Source organism: Aulonocara sp. 'chitande type north' Nkhata Bay, linkage group LG6, assembly GCF_057382095.1.
Source record: "Aulonocara sp. 'chitande type north' Nkhata Bay isolate Kocher_YH1m ecotype deep benthic linkage group LG6, A_spYH_male_GT1.1, whole genome shotgun sequence".
NCBI classification, from domain to species: Eukaryota; Metazoa; Chordata; class Actinopteri; order Cichliformes; family Cichlidae; genus Aulonocara; species Aulonocara sp. 'chitande type north' Nkhata Bay.
The window spans coordinates 24,501,787-24,524,403 of NC_141349.1; the positions used below are offsets into that span (position 1 = coordinate 24,501,787).

Here is a 22,617-nt window from a genome sequence, read left to right on the forward strand (position 1 = left end):
CGCGATGATTGCTGTTTTTTTTTGCTTTTTTTCTCTTTCTCAACAGGTGATCCAGGTGATTGATATATGTATTTTTTGTCTGTTTGTTTTGTTGGTTTTTGTTTTTTGCCCTTTATCACCGTTCCTCTTCCCCACTGTTTTTCTTTCCCACTTTCTTTCTCCCTTTTCTTTCCCCCAGTCATATCTGTCCCGTGTGTAGCAAGCGAAAATAAAATAAACAATAAAAGCAAGGATGAATCAAATTTGGGAAAGTAAATCTGTTGGGCATCTTTCTTTACTTTTAGACAATAATTCTGATGGCAAAAGAACCAAACGGAACAGGCGAAAAATAAATAAATAAAAATAAACAGTGCTCTGTTTACACCAGATTCTGACCCTACCATCTGAATGTCACAGCAGAACCTCAAACTCATCAGACGAGGCAACGTTTTTCCAGCTTTTCAGAAAACTAACGTCATACCAACAGTTAAAAACCTTTGGAGCGGCCTAGTCAACGTCCTGACCTGAAACCAATTGAGTTGCTGTGGCATGACCTTATAAAGGCAGTTCATTGCCAATGACTCATTGCCAGTTATCACAAACTCTTGATTATAGTTGTTGCTGCTAAGGGCGGCCCAACCAGTTATTAGGTTTCACACAGGCCCAAGTAGGTTTGGATTCCCCCCCCCCAATAATTATAAACACCTTCTTGTGTTATCTTTGTGTAATATTTAAATTCATTTCATCTGAAACATTTGAGTGTGACAAACATGGAAAACAATAGGAACTTAGGAAGGGTGCAATCACTTTTTCACACTACTGTGCTTTAGTGGCCTGTAAGTGTAGGTGTTTCATTGAGTTAAGACCCGGTGACATTAGTGTTTCTAGTGTTTCTTTTCCAACAGAATAAAACACTTCAGCTTTTTAAATAACCACAACACAAATCGTAGATCTTTAAGTTTTTATAAGACTTATAAAAAAGAAAAAACATAACACAATAACCAAGGCATGTCATACATTGTGTTTTTTCTTTGTTTCTCTGTAGAGTATTTACAAAACTGCCTTATGTACAGATAGCAACACCTTGTAAATGGAGAAAGCTACATAATGCCTAGCACAAACAACCAGTTAGCTCAATGATAATATATTTGTTATGTACAATGTAACTGGCAAGGCTAGAGCGAGATAAGGTCAAAGATTCTGCAAAAGGTTTAAATTACTTCAAGTATCCATTTTGAGGTTTTATGGAGGTTTTACTCTGATGGACACAGATTTCCAGCAACACTGAAAAATAAAAATCTGGTCGAGCTGCAAACTGTGTAGTGTGGCTGGGAAAGGACAGAGAAAGAGGAGGAGGCGCTCTAGCCATTGAAAAGGACAAGACAGACAATGCAACAAAAGTGGCGCCACAGAACAATCACTCCTCTGATAAATGCCCATTTTTTAAGTAACTTTTAACACAACCAAGGGAAATCTCCTCTCCACACATAAAGTGATATCCAGCTTATTGGCCTATAGCACCTTTTTTTACTGCTTTGAATGAAAATGTGCAATGGGCAGAAAGACACAAAATCATAGCTAAAACATAAGAGTTGCTCAGGGCAAAATATTTATCCGTATCAGTTGACGTGAAAGACAACAGGCTTCACAACAGCTCTTTGTGATTTAACTAAACATCTTAGGTATCCAAATAGAACTTCACAACATTCACAGGCCGTTTAATTGTCGCTGCCATGAAACCCATTGTCTCCATCACAATGAAGATTCATTTCAATTAATTTAAAAAAAAACTTTATAGTAGCTTCAAGAGCATAACTCATTCATCGTCTAGTACCTCACATGGAAATTAAGGTCCAAATATTATGCGAACAGAATTGCACAGTCAGTTGTATGAAAAAAAAAAACGCAGTTGTTTGAGGACAGATCTGGCTATTCTCTTCTCAGTTAGCAGAAGTTAGGTCTATTCTAATTATAAAGCCGCTATGAAGGAAAGTGTGGCCCCCGAGTGCGGGCCATTTGTCCTATTAACGTCTCCGAGTGCAGAAAACACTAATGCTACTTCACAACGTTCATATAACAACACTGTAGGGATTGGTTTCCTCCTGTGTTTACATTTCAGTTTAGTGTATCCATGTAAGAAGAAGGGAAAAAAATGTCCATGTACAACACAGCACAGGCTGTGGTCTCTCACGGCACGTCTCAAACGGCACCCGAGTCCAAGCGCACTGCTTTTTAACAAGACTTCCACTGTAACCGTCAAAACCAGGACCACCACGAATACTCGAGTGTAATTTTAAGACCTTGAAATGGAGCGGCACAAATTTTTCTTTTTGTATAGCTCAAAATGAAATGCCATCAGGTGCCAAATTAGAAGCCACGTCAAAAACAAACCGCACTGCCAGAGAGCGGTGTTAAATTTAGGACCGTCCTCTCAAAATTAGTGCATTTTGTGGGCAGCAGGTACCATTTGAGATTCTGCTCTGATCAGCTGCACCGAAATAAACATCCTACGGGCTCCCAACCCACCCAAAACCCGCCCCCTCAGCAGACAGTGAGGGGCTGGGGTTCGCTTTCACGCCGCTGATTCTTCTTCAGTAGCTGAATGCGGTTGTGGCAGTAGAACTTGATGGCTCGCCAGTCGCGGTGATTGTTGACCAGCAGGGGGCACTGCTGCAGGCAGCGCTCACAGTCAGCCTTGGCAGGAACGCGAAGCTCATTGATGTTCTGGGTCAGGTGCTCCTCGACTGCAGCGCGCTCAGCCTCTGACCAGGGACGCTTCAGGACCCCTCGCTTTCCTGCAGTGAACAAAAGAGGAACAGAGTTAGAGGTTAAATGATTTTTTAGAGCTCGTACTCTGAATCAAAGCTTATGGCTGAACTGGAGAAAATACAGAGCTGAGAGCGTTTACATTTCTGTTTTTCTGACATTTCTTTTCCATGTTAGCATAAAAACTGAGGTCCAGTCTGATAAAGATAAAGATCTGGTGATGAAACTCAGGAAGATCCACAGATTTCTGAACTATATGACTAAAAGTAAACTTAATACGACTGTAAATTTACTGCCAGTACAGTTAAATTACAATGTGCTGTAAATTAACTAAAAGAGAATAATCTCACAACTAATTTTTTGGCAAGAGACAAAATATTTCTTTATCAACTGCACACATAACAGACAACACACTGTTTAATGAGGAGTGATGCAACTGAAACACTTCATTACCACTTAAGTCAGCTCTAGAGAAGGAAGCACTTCTATCAGAAAAATAACAAACAAATCAAACTTGGAGAGAAAAAAATGACTGTGGTGACAAACTGAGAGAAACATTTTGTGCCCATCAGATTCCACAACTGCTGTTTATTGAGATCGCTCTTTATTTGGAGCTATTAACTAAGACACTACTGATTTCTATGTAAAAAATTATGTCCTGAAAAGGGACAGCTTGGTGTGTTTTTTGCATCCTTTGTGCAGCGATACCAACCATGTCCACTTGTGCTACGTGCTACCAGGCCACCTTTGACAGTCTCTGAGGTTGTTTGCAGTCAGTCCAAGTCAGACTGTGACTGTTTGCAGAAAGGTCTCCCCTCCTATCAGGTGACCTGTGCAAACGCCTTGTGAACAAAAATGGTTTTGGGTGTCCACCACTCTCAAGCTCTGGGCAACCAATCAGTCACCACAAACTGCGATTGGTCCCAGAATGTGGAAAAAGAAAACATCAATACATTTACCAGGCAGCTGTTGATTTTCTTTTATGTATTTTTTTGTAGATGCAAGGAGGTTACATCCTATTTTTCCTCATGTAACTGCTTTATTAGTTTACTCTAAATGAGGAGATAGCTTTGTCACGCTAAGTGTGTTGAGTGTTGGATGCCCTCTTGGTTATAGTATTCCCAGAGAATTTTTATTATTTTAATAAAGTAGCAATATTTGGTGTCGGTATTGTTACAATATTTGCAATACTATGCTTTATCATTCCCCAAACCCCTAAATATATCCATTACTTTCCAATAAAACTGAACTAAAGATACTTCAAATACGAAACATCTTAATTTTAAATCATGCTTTTTATTTGTTCTTGTTTCTAATGTCTCTGTAAAGCACTTTGAATCACCTTGTTGTTGAATTGTGCTATACAAATAAACTTGCCTTGCCTTAATTATTTGCACCTCCTAAACCTTCAACTTCTTGAGGCTCCTTTGGTACATCAAATGTTTGTGACTTCAACATTGAGCTTTTATTTCCTGTAACTCAACCAGTGAATATTCCCTACTGGGATAAAGATGCACCAGTTCACCTTGGGCTTCACTTTCTCTGACAAACAAAACAGCTTGAACCATTCATGTTGTGAAGTTTCTTTCCCTCCTTTTTTCTTCCTCATTTCACCTTTTCATATTCTAATAATGGTGTTATAAATGCATTCGGCTTCAATTTTCTTGTTAGGTGTGAGTGTTTTTATTTTTAAATCGTATACACACAACTATCTCATTGCATTGTGCAAATGCACATAACACTCGACACACAAATAAACCTGATTTAGGCTGACCTGTGCCTCTCCTGCGGTTTGCGGGTGGAGGGTCAAGAGGAAGCGGAGGGGGTGGCTGGTTGTTCTTGAGCTTCTTGGGTCGTCCGACCCTCCCGTTGTTCTTGCCCTTCCTGACATACAGCAGGGTGGGTGTAGGATTCAGAGCCGGAGCAGGGGCGTGCACCTCAGGCTTCTCCTTCACATTCTCCCCTTCAGATTCTCCCTCCGAGTACGAGTCTGCAGAGTTTCCTGACATGACTGAAAAGAGCAAAGAAGAGAACTTCATCAGTCTGATGTTAAAAATGTTTGTTTCCAATAAACTGCAGTCACACTCAATCATTGACAAAAAACTGAAAGAAAAGTTACAATCCAAGGACAAAACATCACTCATTCACGAGCGGTCCATCCATCTCACCATCCAGTTCCAGACAGATGTGGTTCAGGCTCATTCCTCTGAACAGTACTCCATCCCTCTCTCCACACAGCACGACCCGGCCCACTCTGCCCATCAGGCCTGGGTCCTGGCCAATACCAGCACAATTCTGCGTCACGTGGTACTCCCTCTCAAGGAAGTGTTCGAGCCTCTCCACAGCGCTGCCTCCAAGCTGTCCGGGCTCCTCTCCTTCCCCGAGAAGCAGCAGCTGAGTTAGGATCGCTACCTGTCGACGAACCCTGGTCTGGGTCAGGGCGCGGGGATTGCGGGTACCGCTGGAGCGAGCGAGGCTGCGCAGCAGATCGGTGCCACGCAGTGGCGTGGCAGGAGAGTGGTAGGGTCGAGCAAAAACGTATGGGTTTGCAGGGTCAACTCCTACATCCTGCCGTGTCTGCAGGAGAAGCTCCAGACAGGGCTCACAGTGAGGAGGTAGGATGAGGGGTTGGACACGTCCTCGTTTACCCTGGACTCCGACTCTGGGGAGGTGAGGAAGCACCATGCGCTCAAAGGGCGACAGGGAGGCCTCTAATGGGGTAAGAGCTGGAGGGGCACCAGGTGGAACAGGAACAGGGCATTGAGGAGTAATACGGGCCCGATATTCACTGATGGACAGCTTAGAGACCTCACACTCACGCCGCCGGTTATACAGGATAAGGAGCGCCAGGCTGGAGTGGCAGAGGAGGCGCCAGGCCTCGGCAGACTGCAGCTGGCGAGAGAGAGACAAGAAGGCCGAGTGCTGCAGCCGGCGGAGGTACAGCACCAGAGAGGACAACGAGGAGAGCAGGGGCAGCATGTGGTGACGCCCCGAACCACTGCAAAAAAAAAGGAGTAGGTAGGTAAAAAAAATAATAATCTATACAGCATAGTGTGGCGATACTGTATCAATACAGGAAACCAAATATTGACTTGGACTGACTGCAGTCACTCTCATAAATATTCTTGAAGGTTTGCAGGTAACTTATTTGTTCTTTAATTTATAAATGCAGAAAGGCTCCCACTATAGCATCAGCCTGAATGAGCCTTTGTCAATGAGGACTACTTGAGAGGACTCAACTCAGCTGGCTGCCATATGGTTGTACCCTGCTTATATTAATATAAAACAGGAAGGTGGCTGAGCACAAATGTAAAGTTCTAGTGAATACAAATATCTTTCTGCGTAGAGTGCAACAGACACATGATTGTTTTCGTTTATATTTATAGATTTATAGAAATCCTAGGAAAAAAATGAAGTTAATTGCTATGTTAGCTGCCGTATATGGCTGAGATCAGACTGACTCCTCTTGTGGTAACATTGTGGCAGGTTTTAGTGACAGTGTTGGTACATTTGAAAATCTCAGTTATTTTTTTTTATAAATAATGAAAGTAAATGAAAAATTTAATTAAAAACGGAGGCCGGTGTTATCAGACAACATAATTAATATTTGTTATTATCAGTGTAGTTAGGTGGCATCAGAGGCAAATAGTTTGGAGTTTGTTGTGAGTTCATCATCGCTTCATGTCAGCTTCTGAATTTTGTTTACGCAATGCGTTCAGTGTGTAACGCCCTTAACTTTTACAACTCATTCACTGACTAAGTTACCTCAGCAAGTCCTTTTCCTTATCTTCTGTCCCACTTTCATCTTCTACCTCCATCACCCCATTTTCCTCCTCCTCTTCCTCCTCTTCCTCATCCTCCTCTTCTTTTGGTGGCTGTATCTCTTTGGCCAACTTGGTGCTGAAGGACTGAGGGCACACCAGCTCTACTTCATCCTCGTCTATTGGTCTCTTCACCTCCACAACCTCCACATCCTCTTCATCTTCATCCATGCCTTCCTCCTCCTCTTCCACCTGCCTTTCTTTCTTAAGCTTCCTCATCGCTCCCTTCTTGGACTGCGTCAGAGCCACAGGAGGCGGGCTCCTCTTAAGCACTGACACCGGCACTGCATTCTGTCCTCGTGGAGGAGTCAGAACAGGAGGGGTGGAGTTTCTACTGCAGGGAGCAGGGGATTGGTTACCTGACATGAGAGTGGGCGGAGACATGGAGAGATCCTGAACGCTGCCTGGTGATAGATCTGAACCGCGGCTCTGTCCTGTAGCGTGTGACAATTTCGAGCGTTGCTGGGTGTGCGTGTGAGCTGAGGCCGGGTTCGAGTTCTGTGCCTGCAGACGGGGCATCTGCGTGTAGCGCTCGACGAGTGCGGAGCAAACATCGGGCTGATGAGCATGGTGTTTATCTAAGTGGCGGCCCAGGGAGCGGAAGTGGCGTCCACAGTACTCGCAGGTTTGGCGCATGGAGTCTATGGAAACTCCTCCTCTGGAGACATTCGCGGTGACACTGCATGTAGTGTTGGAAGCCAAAGGACCTGGAGGTTTGAACACAGGCTTGGCTGAGGACACAGAAGTGGATGAAGACGAGCAGGGTGGGGAAGACTGCGCTGAAGAATGGGATGAAGGAAACAGACGGTTGTGATGAGGACCGCTCGATGGGGAGACTTGCGGCGGCCTCCCCGGTGGGGTCCGATGGGGGGTCTTTTTCTTTGAAGGAGTGCCTCGACGTTTCTTTCGCCGGCGTATCGCACGCCCACGCGGGCTAGAGTTGTCCTCATCTCCAGCATCTGAGTCACTAGCATCAGAATGGGAGATGGGCGAGGATGACGGGGAGAGGGACCACGACGGGGTGACATATTCCTGCTGCTGTTGTTGCCGCTGCTGCTGCTGGGTGGTCAGGGAGAGTGGTTCCTCCTCCTGCACGTGAAAAACAACAACAAGTGTTAGCCTGCGTTTTTTTTAACAGTAGTAATAAAATTACCACAAAAGTTGTCCACTTTCAAATAACTGAAGTCTTCTGAAGTTCATAACCTTTGTTATTTCCTTCCTGAACCCTTTTTCTTTTCCCTTTAGACATATGTGTTGTACAGATCTGCAAAAATATTCCTAACTTTTATCCTATCCACTTTGAATAAGTGCATTATAGTCAACAGAATTTTTAATAGGCAAGACTGATAAAACCTTGAGGATCAATATGTGCAGGAAAAAAACAAAACAAAACAAAACTACAAGTTGCCAAGCTGAGATGCTTTTAGTTCATGACTGCAGCTCTTGTTTAACTGCTGTAAAACACTGAGAGCTACCAAGTCACAGCTGTTTTCCAAAGCTGTCCACTATATCACTTATTGGCAGAATTACTGTTAGAGATCATACCAATGAAACTGAAATGTCACTGCTCACATAAATATATCCCAACTAAAGGCATGTTTAACTTTTGTTAGTCTGATTAGTGAAACGCTGTCATGGCACAACAGCCTCTTTTCCACTAGTTTTACTCACTTGACTACTCAGTTTTTAGAGTTCCCCATTAACTGGTAGTACCTGGTACTGTTTTAGTACCTTCTCATCCGGGGTTCCAAGTGAGCTAAGTTGAGCCAAAACTGTGACGTCAGTGAATGAGTTATAAGAGTGACTTCTTTACAAAAATCAAACCTGCCATTTTTTAAATCCAGCAATGAGAGGAAGTTGTTACACACGAACTAAAACAGTGGTCCAACGTAGAGCTACAGAGGTTTAGCAGCAGGTGTACCATCAACTTGATGTCCACCACTGTTGCCTTTGCGTTGCATACAAATGACGTCACTGGACTTATTGGCCGTGTTGCTATAACAACCCCACCCACACTGAAATGTTCCTCTATTGCAATGGAAAACAACTTGGGCAGGATGCTGAACCTCAAATTGCCACTGGAGTGAGAGTATGAGATTCATAGAAAAAAGCACCTTAAGGCATAAAATAATGCTCTTTATGAATCAGTGAATGGGTAAATGTGGCTTGTAGTAAAAAATGTTTTTTATTTATCAGTTACCATACACTCCACTATGCTCTTATCTTACTTATCTTACTGTGTTTTTGCAGAAAATGCTATTATAGCAATGAAAGTAAAACATGTGAACATCAAGGAGTAATACGACATTGCCAGTTTATTAATTTATGAGATGAAAATATAAAAAATACCCATTTTGCCTTCGTTTAATACTTACAATGTATAGAGAAAACTTTATAAGCCTAATTTAACAAAAAAATTTCATTCATATTTAGAAAGTAATTTAGGGATATGTGAAAAGACAACCAAGAAATTACTCTAATGCAGGGGTGGGCAATCTCAGTCCACGAGGGCCGGTGTCCCTGCAGGTTTTAGATGTGTCCTCGAACCAACACAGCTGATTTAAATGGCTAAATTAGCTCCTCAACATGTCCTGAAGTTCTCCAGAGGCCTGGTAACGAACTAATCATGTGATTCAGGTGTGTTGACCCAAGGTGAGATCTAAAACCTGCAGGACACCGGCCCTCGTGGACTGAGATTGCCCACCCCTACTCTAATGTAATGATCCTCTGGTTTTAATGTCATTTTTAAATCTTTTGTTCCTGGCAAATCACATTTTCTCTGCCCTTTATATGGGTGTGGCTGACAGATCTAAATACTACACTACCCACAAGTCCCTGGTGCCTTTGTATGGAGGAAAAGGAGATTTTAACTTTTAACTGTTGCTAAACTGCAGAATGACATCACCTAGAATTCAACATAGAATTTAAAAGTTTATTCATGCTGACTAGTTTTGCCACAACAACTTGTTTTGTTTACTTATTGATCTAAAAGTTCAATAAGTAAACTTAAGGGATGATTTTATGAAGACAAGCTCTGGCTTTTAAGCACCTTCTAAAGCACCTTCATATTTTGTAATGCTTGAAGTTACGATTGAACAGAGATTTTCATGTTGGGATATGTGCTCAAAAAGTGTCTATTTAAAAAAATTAATGTTGCTTTTCCTTTGTAGACTTCAAAAACAGCCCCTCCTACCCAGTAACTACATGTGCTGCGCAAAGTCTACTTGTCACATCTTTAAAAATTACAACGCTGCGGGGGTTTTTGTTTTGTTTTTTACATCACTGTTTGTGCTTTTAGGAACCAAGTGGTGTTTTTCTTTTACCTTTTTGATATTGTTGGTCTCGGTGTCAGAGCTGCAGTCATGTTGCGCGGGAGAAACAGTACCACGAAAACCCTGCGGGACACAGACCACTCACATTAAAACAGCCAGCACGCTGCACATTAATGTTTGCCATCACAATCAGACTCAGCTGTCACTCAGAGAGCACAAGGATAGCCCTCCACAGTTGGCCCAAGGCGCAAAGGTTGATTATGACGCCAAAAGTCTCAATAACGAGCCAAGCAAAAAGAAGTTCAAATAGACTTGCATTCAAACACTGTCAGCTTCTCATAAGAAATTAAAATGGGATTATCAATCATGCTGGAATGCCGGGTACAGAGCAAATCAATTAACCAATAACAAAAGTCTAACAGAACGTGAGCCGCCTTGGCTCCACTGCAGCCACTGATGTCAATTTCTCCATTTTTGTCAATTTAATCTTCCTAAATGGATTCTGGTATCATCATCCTGTTGAATAAATTGATCTGATCTAATGAGATCCATTAAAAGAACAGATGTCATGCAATAACCATGGCGACTGTTGCTTAAGCACTATAGGTAGAAAGCAAGCTGGAGCTCAACCATCACCATGGTAACCCCATGCCTTGCTTAGCTTGTGTGTGTAACATTAGTGTGTGTGTGTGTGTGTGTGTGTGTGTGTGTGTGTGTGTGTGTGTGTGTGTGTGTGTGTATGTGAAACAGGGATACGTGTTTGAAGCTGATCCAAGAATGTGAGTACATATGGTTGCCTATCTGAAGCCATCAGTGATATTCAGAGTGTGAATGGCTTTCCTTGACCTATCCTCAACCAGCGGTTGGGTTTGGATTTAAAACTGAATTTCCACCTGAGCTTAAAAGGAAGTTTCAGCCAAAGAGTGTATATAAAAGATGGCTGTGGTCTCCACAGCTGAAAAGAAAATGTGCGGTATATCTGCGTTATTTCTTATGGTCAGCAGGGGGAGTCACTTTTCCAGTTGCGAAAATAAGTCCAGTACTTCTAAGTACTTCTCATTCGATCCATAACCTCAGTAAACATTATCTTGATAAATTTGTGGTCTCGCTAGTTTCAGGTCTTATTAAGATGAACATGATGGCTCATGTTCTATATTATGGTCTATCTGACATTTGATTGACAAGACGCAGCTGCATGAGTGTGCAGTGTCCGTAGTTTCTCAGTCAGATCCACCCCTCACTCATTACGCACATAGCTGAGCTCGAGGCTTTAAAACAGTGACTATAAACCAAACAAATAGGTGATGTCACAGAGGCTCAGTCCATCCTTTACATACAGTGTGAAGCTTTTTCCTAGCAAAAAATGGGCTCTTTGGGGGTGACTACGTGTAAGAAAGAGGATTGGCCCATATATAATAAGTCTGTGTTACCTTATTTAAATGAAGTCTGCCATGCCTGACCACTAGATAAATACAAATCTATTCCATTCTTAACTAAATTACTTTTTTAATGTGGTGGTTTTCCTTTGGGGTGAGCCCAGATCTTTTTTTGGGGGGAGTTTTCTTTTATGTAGGCATAAAAACACTGTTTTGTTATAGGTTTGGCTAAGTAGATGATTGAGCTGTAAAGAGAAAGCAAACATGAGCAGCTACGTTCAATCAAAACAAAATGTCCTGTGGCTGCACTGTGCTGTGGTCTATCCTGGCTACTATTGACGAGGAGACCTTTTTAAAACTAATTTCTCCCTGAGCGACTGATAAACACTGGAAAAAAGCAGTCAATCCTTGAACCAAATTTTGGCAACAAGCGCTAACATTTCATCAGGTTTTCTGCATTGTTAGACTGTCTATAGGATCCCTAACATAAGCAAGCACTAATGTGAGGTTAAGGATGAGAAAAAGTCTCGATGTAATATGTGCCATGACACTGACCAGGTTCTCGCCCCACTCGGTTAGGCTGTAGTCCACAGTGATCTCCTCGCCCTTGGTGATGTCTCGAATGGCAATAACCACCAGTCGCACCTGGTTGCCGCAGTGGACCTCTCGGATACGGCAGTTAGGGGAGGGAGGGAAAGAGCTGGCTGTCGGAGCCGGAGCGGAGGCTGTTGGAGCAGCTGGAGCTGTGGACGCAGGGGTCAGAGAGGGGGCCTGAGCTGAAGCAGCGGAGGCTGGGGCGGGGGCGGGGACAGGCGTTGGTGTTGCAGCTGAGGAAGCAGCTGGAGACAGAGCTGGTGTAGAGGATGAGCAGGAGCCGTGCTTGAGTCCGGGGGAGACCTTGTCATGAGCCTGCTCCGATGGACCACTGATGAAGGAGGTGGAGGATTGGAAGTAAAATTCACCTTTATTAAAATAATATTGTTTTTATTATTCTGTTCTGTCCTTATGCTTTTTCCTACTTTCTTAGGACTGGAAAGATGTTGTGTTTCTGCTTTTCTAGCTGTGTTTCAGAATCAGAATCAGAATACTTTATTAATCCTGAAGGAAATTAGGGTTACAGCAGGCAGCACGCTAATGGCGCATGCGCACTTACAAAGGAACCTTCTGACCAACTTTACACAAACATCACATTGGGGAGACATGTCAGAAAGGTAGGCTGGTAGGAAAAAACAATGAAAATACATAACATGAGGTAAGAGGAGGAGAAAAAAAACTCCACTCAGACTGAGCTCCTAGTGCTGAAACAAGTAGCTGCTTTACAGAAAATGAATATACAGTAATTATTATAATTCATCAGTCATTTGAGTCATGTATAAAGTTTAAAAAAAAAATACAAAAAACAGTAAATATGCCAGGAGTTCATCCACCCAGGGTTTACAGATGCTGCTGCTCTGATTGGTGAATTCTGAGTAGAATTAATGAAGGTTAGTCACCATTTATTTTGTCTAGAAGATGGAAAGGAAGTACTATTTAATTTACACTCACCAGGGATGAGGAGTAGGCTCTGAATTGTAGAAAGGACTGTCCAGCATGGGACGTTTATTCTCTCCTGCCTCCTTTCGTTCACCTGAGAGCACAGAAACTGTCAGTATAAAAGGATTACAAACATGTGCACAGGGAAACACATGGGCACACACACAGGGCATCACCCCATCTCCTGGAGCAGCACATACACAAGTGCACATAGCAGCACATACACAGTCAAGCACACAGACACATACACAAAACTAGGTCACATGCTCTGCACCCACACCAGTCACAAACACACACCAACAGATGCAGATACATATATCACACACAAACATGAACATGCACATGCACAGGTCATTGCTGTAAGAATAATAATACACACACACACACCTGGGCTGAACCTGTGTTCAGACACGCTCTCCTCCTCAGTGGGCGTTACAAAGACTTTCATGGGCGTCCCTTTTCTCTTCCTCCCACAGCCGCGTCTGCAGAAAACAAACAGACCCACAAAAGCACACAATTATCATTTAATCAATTGGCCTACTGGCCAAACTTCACATCAATCAGATATGATCAATAAACTGATAGCCACCTAATGAATCAATGCAGACCACATTGGAGGGCTAACTCCAATATCAGCAAACAAAAATGCACAGTAAGTAGAACATGGTTATTTAAACAGCTCTTCACCGTGTTTGACTGGAACAACAGGAAAATCTAGTAGAGTTTAGGATTTTACACGATCTGCACCGACTGACTAAGGAAGTCGCTCAGTCCAAGTCCAACAAAACTCTTGGCAAAGAGGATATAATCGTCTTTTTCTCACAATTCAGGTTCAGAAATTAAAGAGGGCTCAGGGAGCAACAAATATGTTTTAATTAAGAGGCAAATACATCCCCAGTAATTAGCAGCTAGCCATCCTTATATTATATTCATTATACTTCACTGACCTTCACAGCTTTCCAGATACTGGTTGGTATACATGTTGTGCCTGTGTGCTGTCACTAGGGGGCAGTGTCAAAAATATGTGGCTTACCCCTGTTTGTGCAGCCCTTGGAGAAGACCACAGACAGTGTGAAAGACTAATTAGTAATTAACCAATGAGCACGAAGGTTCACAGTCAGACTTGCACCTCTCTCGTCACATGCAGGTTCAAAACATTGAACTGGTGATGACGAGAACAATCAATGACATCACATCCAGCTTTCATACTTTCAATGGAGAAGACTTCAGTCACAACATACAAAGAGCTCTCTGTAGTTCAGTGAAACTTAGTGCTGAAAACAATGAAAACTGTCCACTGCGGCAAATGGATGTGTTTCTAATGCTGCTTTTTCAATCTTTGATTCTTCTGTAGTGGAAGGGGGCCACAAAGACAAAAAGTAACACGTACAAAACGTATCTCATGCAAACTGTAAATTATTAGACCCTGCATTAATCACTACGGTCTTGTTGTTGTTCTTGGCTCATTAGCACCACCTGTTGATCAGTGGATTAGTCTGATGCCAGCACTGGGATTGTCCCATCATGTGCACAGCATGCACATTACCACGCACCCAGAACTGCACCAACAGCACTTTTAGGATTCAAAAACTTTAGGGCATACTTCATATCAGAAACAGAGTGAAAAACTAACCACAAATTACAGCTGTAAGCCACTTTCACACATGAACGTAGGACACTTTCTCATGTGTAACACACAACAGCAGATAGTCTTCACTGGACTGTTTCTCACTACTTGAAATAATCAATAATCAATCACTTGCCACATGCGGGAAGAAGGACATATTACTCCCATTCCACAATCCTATAATTCAAAGTGTGTGAATGGCATTAAAATAAAAAAATGGTAAATGGCCTGTATTTATATAGCGCTTTACTAGTCCCTAAGGACCCCAAAGTGCTTTACATATCCAGTCATCCACCCATTCACACACTGGTGATGGCAGCTACATTGTAGCCACAGCCACCCTGGGGCGCACTGACAGAGGCGAGGCTGCCGGACACTGGCGCCACCAGGCCCTCTGACCACCACCAGTAGGCAACAGGTGAAGTGTCTTGCCCAAGGACACAACGACCGAGACTGTCCAAGCCGGGGCTCGAACTGGCAACCTTCCGATTACAAGGCGAACTCCCAACTTTTGAGCCACGATCGCATTAGTATTATCCGAGACATTGTTCTGTGTGTTATCAGACATAACGCAGAGTCTATAGTAGAAAGCTATCGAGACTGCTGCATTCTTACATGCACCTCCATCTGGGCTGCACTGCATGTGTGAAAACATGAAAATTTACCAAATTTAAGTCACAAATTTTCACAAATGAACTTGCAACACTTTCAAATATGGTCAGGGTATTTTAACCAGCCGTCCTTTCTCACGTGCAGCAGGAAACAGACGCATTCACACTACTGATAATACGCTGTGTGGTTTTAGGTGAGGTGGCGTGGAGCATGCAATAGGCAGCACACAACGCCTGCTCATTGGGGGTAAACGGCTGCAGACTGAGACAATGTTCGAATAATCCGGCTACACATAAGACTTTGTAGTAAGGAGCTACTAGGTTAAAGACCCGCCAGTGTCTGATCCCAGTGCCTCTGACATTTGCGTTCTCACATTCACCCTGTCTGATAAATCTGCGTTCAGGGCTGCATTGCATGTGTGAAAATGGCTGTAGCATGGGATGTGTGGTTTATTATTGTTTAAAGTAAAGGAAAAAATCCCACTGGTCAAAGTGATATTTAATTTGAATAAAACTTGCCATTAAATGAGAAAATACCACATTATCCTAATCAGCCCGCCACTTTCCTCCCCCAGAAAGAGATTCAGTAAATAAATAAATACAGTTTAAGTACTGTTGAGTGTCAAGGAGCCATAATAAACTAAACTGAGACAAATCAACATACAACACATAATGACTGTATCAATCATAGTAAGAGCCTGCCATCTTGTGAGTGTTTGGACTCGAGACACCCGGATCAAAACTAAAGAGAGTGCCATTACCCCCATGGAGCCTGAATGCCGCCACCTGTGAGAGCCCAGTATGGCCGTGTGAGATTTTCTTCTTCAGTGTAAATCCAACGCCAAAACAGCCAAACTCACAAGAGCCAAACTGATTCTGCCTCTGCAGAATCTGGGCTAGTTCTGTTACCACACATCTCAATATTGTTTTCCGTCAGTCTATTTTTCACTCACATGACATTGGAGGCTTTTAAAACTAGGCCATAGGAAGATCGTGCTTTGGATTTTGAAGTGTTCATTACTGTCAGTGCGTGCATGTGTGTGTGTGTGTGTGTGTGTGTGGGTCTGTGTGTGTGTGTGTTTGCATGCAGACAAGAGAGTGAAATAAAAAAAACAGAAGAGGAAGGGGAAAAGGGCTAGAAAGGAAAAGACTGAAGCAGTAGGAAACAGAGAGGGAGAAAAGTAGGAAAAGGGAGCAAATGAGAAAAATAATACAGAGACAGAACAGAGGGAGGGGAGGACAGTCACTGAGGAGATATCAACCAGACCCACTGTCTTTCTATTGATCCACTCCACTCCCATCTCATGATACTGTGTGCACATGTCTGTGTGTTTATGATAGTGTAAAACAAGACTGAGCGCCTTCATTTGCACTCACATATGTAGATTTTCTCCCCTCCTCTTGTTAAGCTTCCCTGTGCCTGTGCCAAACAAACACACAAACCCTGATTTGCAAATAAATCTGAAAAAGAAGAGAAACAACCCGGTAATCACCAACAAATCACAATAGAGCGTTTCAACGTGCATGAAAGCCGAAACGTCTCCTCCACAACAGTTGTGCTCTTCAACTTATCACAGAATTTAAAAAGCCACATGACCGTGCGGCCGACCAGTCGTTACAATAATAACATCCTCTGTGAAAACCAGCAACCCACACGCGCTTTGTGACAACACTCTGCTGTGTTATGTCGCACACTGACAATTAATACACTTAGCTTAATAACCAAATATCCAAAATTTGAGCCAGACAAAAATGTTCTCAAAACATATTCGATCAATTGGACATAGCGTAAAAAACTAGCTAGGCTTTTCATATCATAAGAAAGAGTAAATAAATGATCTAGGTACACTGTATGAATAGCACCTGTACTCTCAGTATAACAGAGTTACAAATTTAAGACTTTTCTGTTTTTTTGTAAGCATGAGAACTCGGCCATCTGCTTTAATCTGAATACATTTTACAGGAATTGCTATGCTTGAAATCAGAGTGCGCTAGGATTGTGCAATCAATTAAACTGTTCATTCATGAAAGCAATATAAGTGAGATAAAACGACTATTGTGGCGCTTTGCCATCTTCTTTACTTGTACCAGCAAATTCATTCCTTGGCTGCAGCAGTTTAGCTCGCTTACATTATAGTTGAAATTTGAACAAATCCACTATTTATTCAAAGTCAGTGAGAACTCCTAAATAATTCCATTGATCTTAATACTGACCAAAATAATTGTGATTGTGATTAAATTAAGGAGCCACAATACATTATACTGCACTGACCTGTATTATAGTATTCATCTTACAACATCAAGCCCCTTAAGGCAACTGTTGTTGTGATTTCGCGTTAAATAAATAAAACTGAATTTAAAAAATTGCAGAACACTTGCAGGCTATGGATGTACAGAAGGGTTAATTTTTTTGTTAAAATGGGGAGTGAGTTAACACATAATAAAAAAATGAGTAGAAATCGCACTTTATGTGCCCAGCTGTGATGGCTAACTCTGCGTTCACGCTGTAGTTGACAAACAGCCAGTATTTAAAAAAAAAACAAAAAACAGGTTGTGCGCTCCCAAAAAAAAAAACTTCAATCTGGCCTCACGTGGTGCAGTTTCAGACAGCAATTATGTGGATCGCAGGGCGCGCTGAAGCAAACAAAGTCAAAGAAGCAAATATCGTTACACCCCTGATACTTGGTAACTAAACCGGATGATTAAATAACAACGTGAGAATAACAACAGCATGATGAAGTTATAGCTTATCAGAATATGACTGCAGTCATGGGGGACTCTGCAGTGATGCCTACATACTGCCAGAAACCACTCGGGACAGACAGGTTTAGCTTCCCAACAGGTTAGCAGCTTATTTCCAGAAAACCAAAGTTTTTCTCCATTTATATTTTGCTGGATTATTTTGGGTCTTCTGAGCGTCTGCCTGTGTATTCGGTTCTGGTTCACTGAGTTTCTGGGAACTTTCTCGCCAACCAAATCTGTCTCACCTCCACTTCTTCGGCGAGTTGACCCTTCAATATCTCCCTCCATTCCTGTCTCACCCTCTCAATCGATTCTCTCATTCTTCTCTCCCTCCTTCACTCCCAACACACACACACACACACACACACACACACCTCGCCAACCCACATGCATGCACAAGTACACAAACAAGTCCATACTCAAGACCCACATATGCGTGAGCACACATACAGACACAGAGCTCATAGAGTCCACATGTGCGCGGACACACACACACACACACATACACACACTCATCCCTCCCCCTCCCTAGTCCACATGAATGCACAAACACACACACCCACACACATACGCAAACAGGCGCTCACACACACGCACTCACACACACACACCCCTCCCTCTCAGGCTTACAGGCACGCAAACACACTCACTCTCTGACACACACACACACACATACACACAAAGTGCACACAAATATCCTCTCTCTCTAGCCAAGCTCACATGCACGCACACACACATACCCCTCCCCCTCTCGCCAAAGCTCACATGTGTACACACACACACACACACACATAGAAAAGCTCAGTGAAGCACACACACACTCTCTCTCTCTCTCTCCCCAGCGCTCAGTTTCTCTCAAATAACCAAACCCACAGTCTCATGTTCCATCTCTGACACACACACACTTTTTCCCTCATTTACACACACACAAAAGCAAGCACGCACACATTCAATCTGTACATTACAGATTCTCAAACTCATGCATATCTGCTACAATTTATTTTCTCCTCCACTGTACGGCACGCATACACACATGTTCCATCAGACCCATTATTCTTTCTCAGCCACAAACAAACAAATACTACGTGTGCTGGCAGATGCAAAGACACACAACCTCTTGTCACGCAACTGTTTCTGCGCTCCACATACATTTGGATTATGCACAATCTCACACACACTCATGCACAAACTCACTCAATAAAGCCTCACATATACTCTGTCCTTCATGCAGAATATTTTCTCTCTCTCTCCAACACACACTCACACACACAGAATCCTCAATAATAAAAGAGATACAAACACACACACACACTCCTCCCCCTTCTCACATATACCATACCACCCACACAAGGCACACACACACACACACACACACACACACACACACACACACACACACACACACACACACACACATCAACATACTTTTCCTTTGAGCATGCACGCACATACACACACTGTCCTTTCCTCTTTCATAAACAAAGTAGATGCATAAACACTCTCCTTCCCTCTGTATGACACACACAAACATACTGCCCTTGTCTAGGAGCTACACACACATACAGACACACACACAAACCTTGTGTCTGTCTCCCCCTTGACACACACCCCTCCCTTTCTTACTGACTGCAGAACAAACACACACACTCACAGACGGACGAACACACACACACGCACACACACACACACACACACACACACACACACACACACACACACCTCCTACCAGAACAAATACACAAACACAGAAAACGCACACACGCAGCATATGCAGCTACCAAGCCTTCTTTTTCAGTTTCCAAGACACACACATACACAGCACACACTTAAACTCACCCTCCCCTGCTGTTTCAAAAGCTTGCACGCATGCAAGTGAATGCGCACACACACACATATACACACACGCATGCACATCCTCACCCTGTCACACACCCTCCCTTCTCTTTTCCTCTCTCTCTCTCTCTCTCTCTCTCTCTCTCTCTCCTGCTCTCTCTCTCTTAAACACACACACACACACTCACTCACTGTGTGCTGTCTCTCTGTGTGCAACACACACCCTCCATCTTCTCTAGCTTTCTCCTCTTTGACACACACACACTCTCCCTCTCTAACCCCCATCCCACCCCCCCACCCTCTGCTCATCACCAACACACACACCTCAGTTTCTTAAAGACACACACTTTCTCTCCCTCACTACTTTCTGCACCATCTCTGACACACACCTCCCAAAAATAATGTTTACTCTTAAGACAACATGCACAATTAACACAATCCTAAACAACTAGCCAACACACACACTCTTTACCAGTCACACATGTGATTGTTATCCCTACTAAAAACACACTGAAACCCACACACTCCTTGGTTTCACATAAACACAGTCCTTCGTGCTTGCTCTCTCTCTCTCTCACACACACTTCCCTACACTGTCTCTCTCTCTCTCACACACACACACACACACACACACACACACACACACACACACACACACACACACACACACACAAACAAACACTCACATTCCCTCCCCCACTCTCCTAACACACACGTATGCGCAAACACACTCTCCCCTCCCCTTCTCTGTGCCTCTAACACACTTCCCCTCTATCTCTGTCTCTCTCTCTTTCACACACACACACACACACACACAGTTACACACCAAAACACACACATACACTTTTTATATGCTCCTCTCACGTACACACTCACACACACATGTCCTTCACAGTCTCACAATCCTTTCTGTCTCTGTCCCTCTCTTGTGCCTCACCGTAGACACACCTTTCATGCCCCACTCTCTATTTACCCCCCCCCCCCCCATCACACACACACAAATTAGTTTCTATTTTTCTATTTCAGTTGCACACACACTCACAAACAACTAGACACACAAAGCACACACACACACACTCTGAAAAACACATTTAAAACACATTCTCTCTTCTTTCAAACACACCCCTGTCTTCCCAACATACACACACTTACTCATTCCCTCAACCACCAAACACACACACACACTCCTGTTCTCTTTGTCACACACTCCTTGCACACTGTGCTCCCCCTCCCACTCCTCATCTCTGTCTCACTCTCTCTCTCACACACACACACACACACACACTGTCACGCACACACTCTCTCCCCCTCCCATCCCTCACACACACATTCCCTCCTCCTTCCTCTGCTCTAACACACACACACACACACACACACACACACACACACACACACACAGAGCTGCTCCTTTCTCTCTCACGCTCTCTCCCCTCCCTATGCGTGTGTGTGTGTCTTTCTCTCACACAATCACACACACACACGAGAGCGCGCCCTACACACAGGCGCGGGCGCGCACTTACACAGAGAGATACACACAGGGCAGCTTTGACAGTACACTAATTCCAGCATTTTTATAACTTTGTGACAGTGAGCAGTGGGATTGTGGTGCTGAAAACTTTTGTTATGTACACTAACACAGAACGTACTATTAACCTCCATCTTTCCCCGCGTACCTGGAAAAGTAACAAGTGTGTGGTGCATGCGTTGTTACTGTAGCTGAAACTGTGTGTCTGTGCTAATTATTCTTCACTCTGTCACTTATCGCACACACACACACACACATACACACACAGCTTCAGACACAACAGTCGCACGCTCGCTCACGCACGCGCGCACACCCCTTTTTGGAGCCGCTTTGTAAGGTGGAATTAACGGTGGAAAAAACAAGGTAACAACGAAACAAACACGCGAGTTTCTCGTGTAATTTCTCTCAAGTGGACGTTCACTCACTGACAAACTCGACGAATGAACTGTAATTGTAACTTTACTTGCATCAAAACACCCTCACGCGTACATGCGCGCACACACCCACCCGACTCTAGCTGTCACGGGTAGGAAAACAGTATGTTAAAGCAGTTTCTTTTTTAAACTATTAAAAGCCTGTATTTCATAGTTAACGGGCTCTCTCACCCCCGTGGTGCTGGTGCTGGTTTCACTCCCTCTCCGTCGCTATCCAGGCTGTGCGGGTCCCGGTACTCGAAGAGTGAGCGTACAGTCTCCGCCATGTTCACGCCAGCAATCGCTGATCTTCGGCCGCCTCACCGTTCAGTCTCTCGCTCTCTTCTCCAGCCTCTCAACTGGCTCACACCAAGGTTATTCCAGACGCTCCCACAGCAACTCGGTGAAGGGGTGCGACGGATGCTAAAACACGACCTGCTGTGGTCTGTCACGGCTCCCCAGTCGGCAAACATCGCACCAAGACACGACTTCACTAAACTAGTGTTTAAATTTCCTCACAACAAGAAAATGTTAAATATCGTATCGCTCACTAAATAGGGTGATGTGGGCCACCCCTACGGGAAAATGGATGCGCCCAGCAAGCAGATGAAAAAGTAGACCGTTTCTCAGAAGCGTGATTAGCTCTTGAAACGAGAGAATTGCAAAATAAATTAAAAGAAAAATATCGTTTCATGTTATTTATTCAAACAAAAGAAAATACAACATACTTATGAGACTGTTTTACTCACTTTTACACTCCCTTTATATCTACGGGTTTACAAAAGAAACTATACCGCAAAGTGACCAACTTCTGAATGGATTAATAATAATGCTACTACTACTATTACGAATAATAATAATAACAACAATAATAATATGACCTTTAAAATTTAAGTGGTATTTATTATATTTATAAAGAAATTATTAAATATAATTATTAGGACAATAATGCTATAATCTCAGCAGAAAAAAAGGTGATTGCTAAGAATTTATTATGATATAATCCCATCTTGTCAGTGGCGTGTCTAGAAAATTTTTGTTGGGGGGGCCAGGTAGGGGCACAGATTTGGAGAAGGGTGGCAGATTTAATTGGCAGATAATGTTTTAAAAAAAAATTCT

The 22,617-nt window shown here is 43.2% G+C and overlaps 1 protein-coding gene across 2 annotated transcripts; it reads right to left on the reverse strand.

The window, feature by feature from the left end:
- Positions 1 to 926: 926 nt before the first annotated feature.
- Positions 927 to 21,838, reverse strand: LOC147327848 (uncharacterized). 2 transcript variants are annotated; one of them, XM_086295744.1, is made up of 9 exons: positions 21,691 to 21,838; positions 13,135 to 13,229; positions 12,760 to 12,841; positions 11,770 to 12,139; positions 9,890 to 9,961; positions 6,511 to 7,655; positions 4,914 to 5,743; positions 4,520 to 4,756; positions 927 to 2,774 (listed from the first exon to the last, which is right to left on the reverse strand). In XM_086295744.1, the coding sequence occupies exons 1-9, from the start codon at positions 21,783 to 21,785 to the stop codon at positions 2,521 to 2,523; spliced, it is 3,180 nt and encodes a 1,059-aa protein (XP_086151870.1). In that variant the 5' UTR covers positions 21,786 to 21,838; the 3' UTR covers positions 927 to 2,520. The 2 variants fall into 2 exon arrangements, with proteins under 2 accessions (XP_086151870.1, XP_086151869.1); XM_086295743.1 differs by lacking the exon at positions 21,691 to 21,838 and adding an exon at positions 16,363 to 18,245.
- Positions 21,839 to 22,617: the final 779 nt, after the last annotated feature.

Coding starts and splice junctions, on each gene's coding strand:
- LOC147327848 (XM_086295743.1), bottom strand. CDS start 16,511: ATGCACGTTGAAACGCTCTATTGTGATTTGTTGGTGATTACCGGGTTG. Junction 9,962..11,769: donor CCGAGTGGGGCGAGAACCTG/GTCAGTGTCATG, acceptor TGTGTCCCGCAG/GGTTTTCGTGGTACTGTTTC. Junction 4,757..4,913: donor CATCTGTCTGGAACTGGATG/GTGAGATGGATG, acceptor TGCTCTTTTCAG/TCATGTCAGGAAACTCTGCA.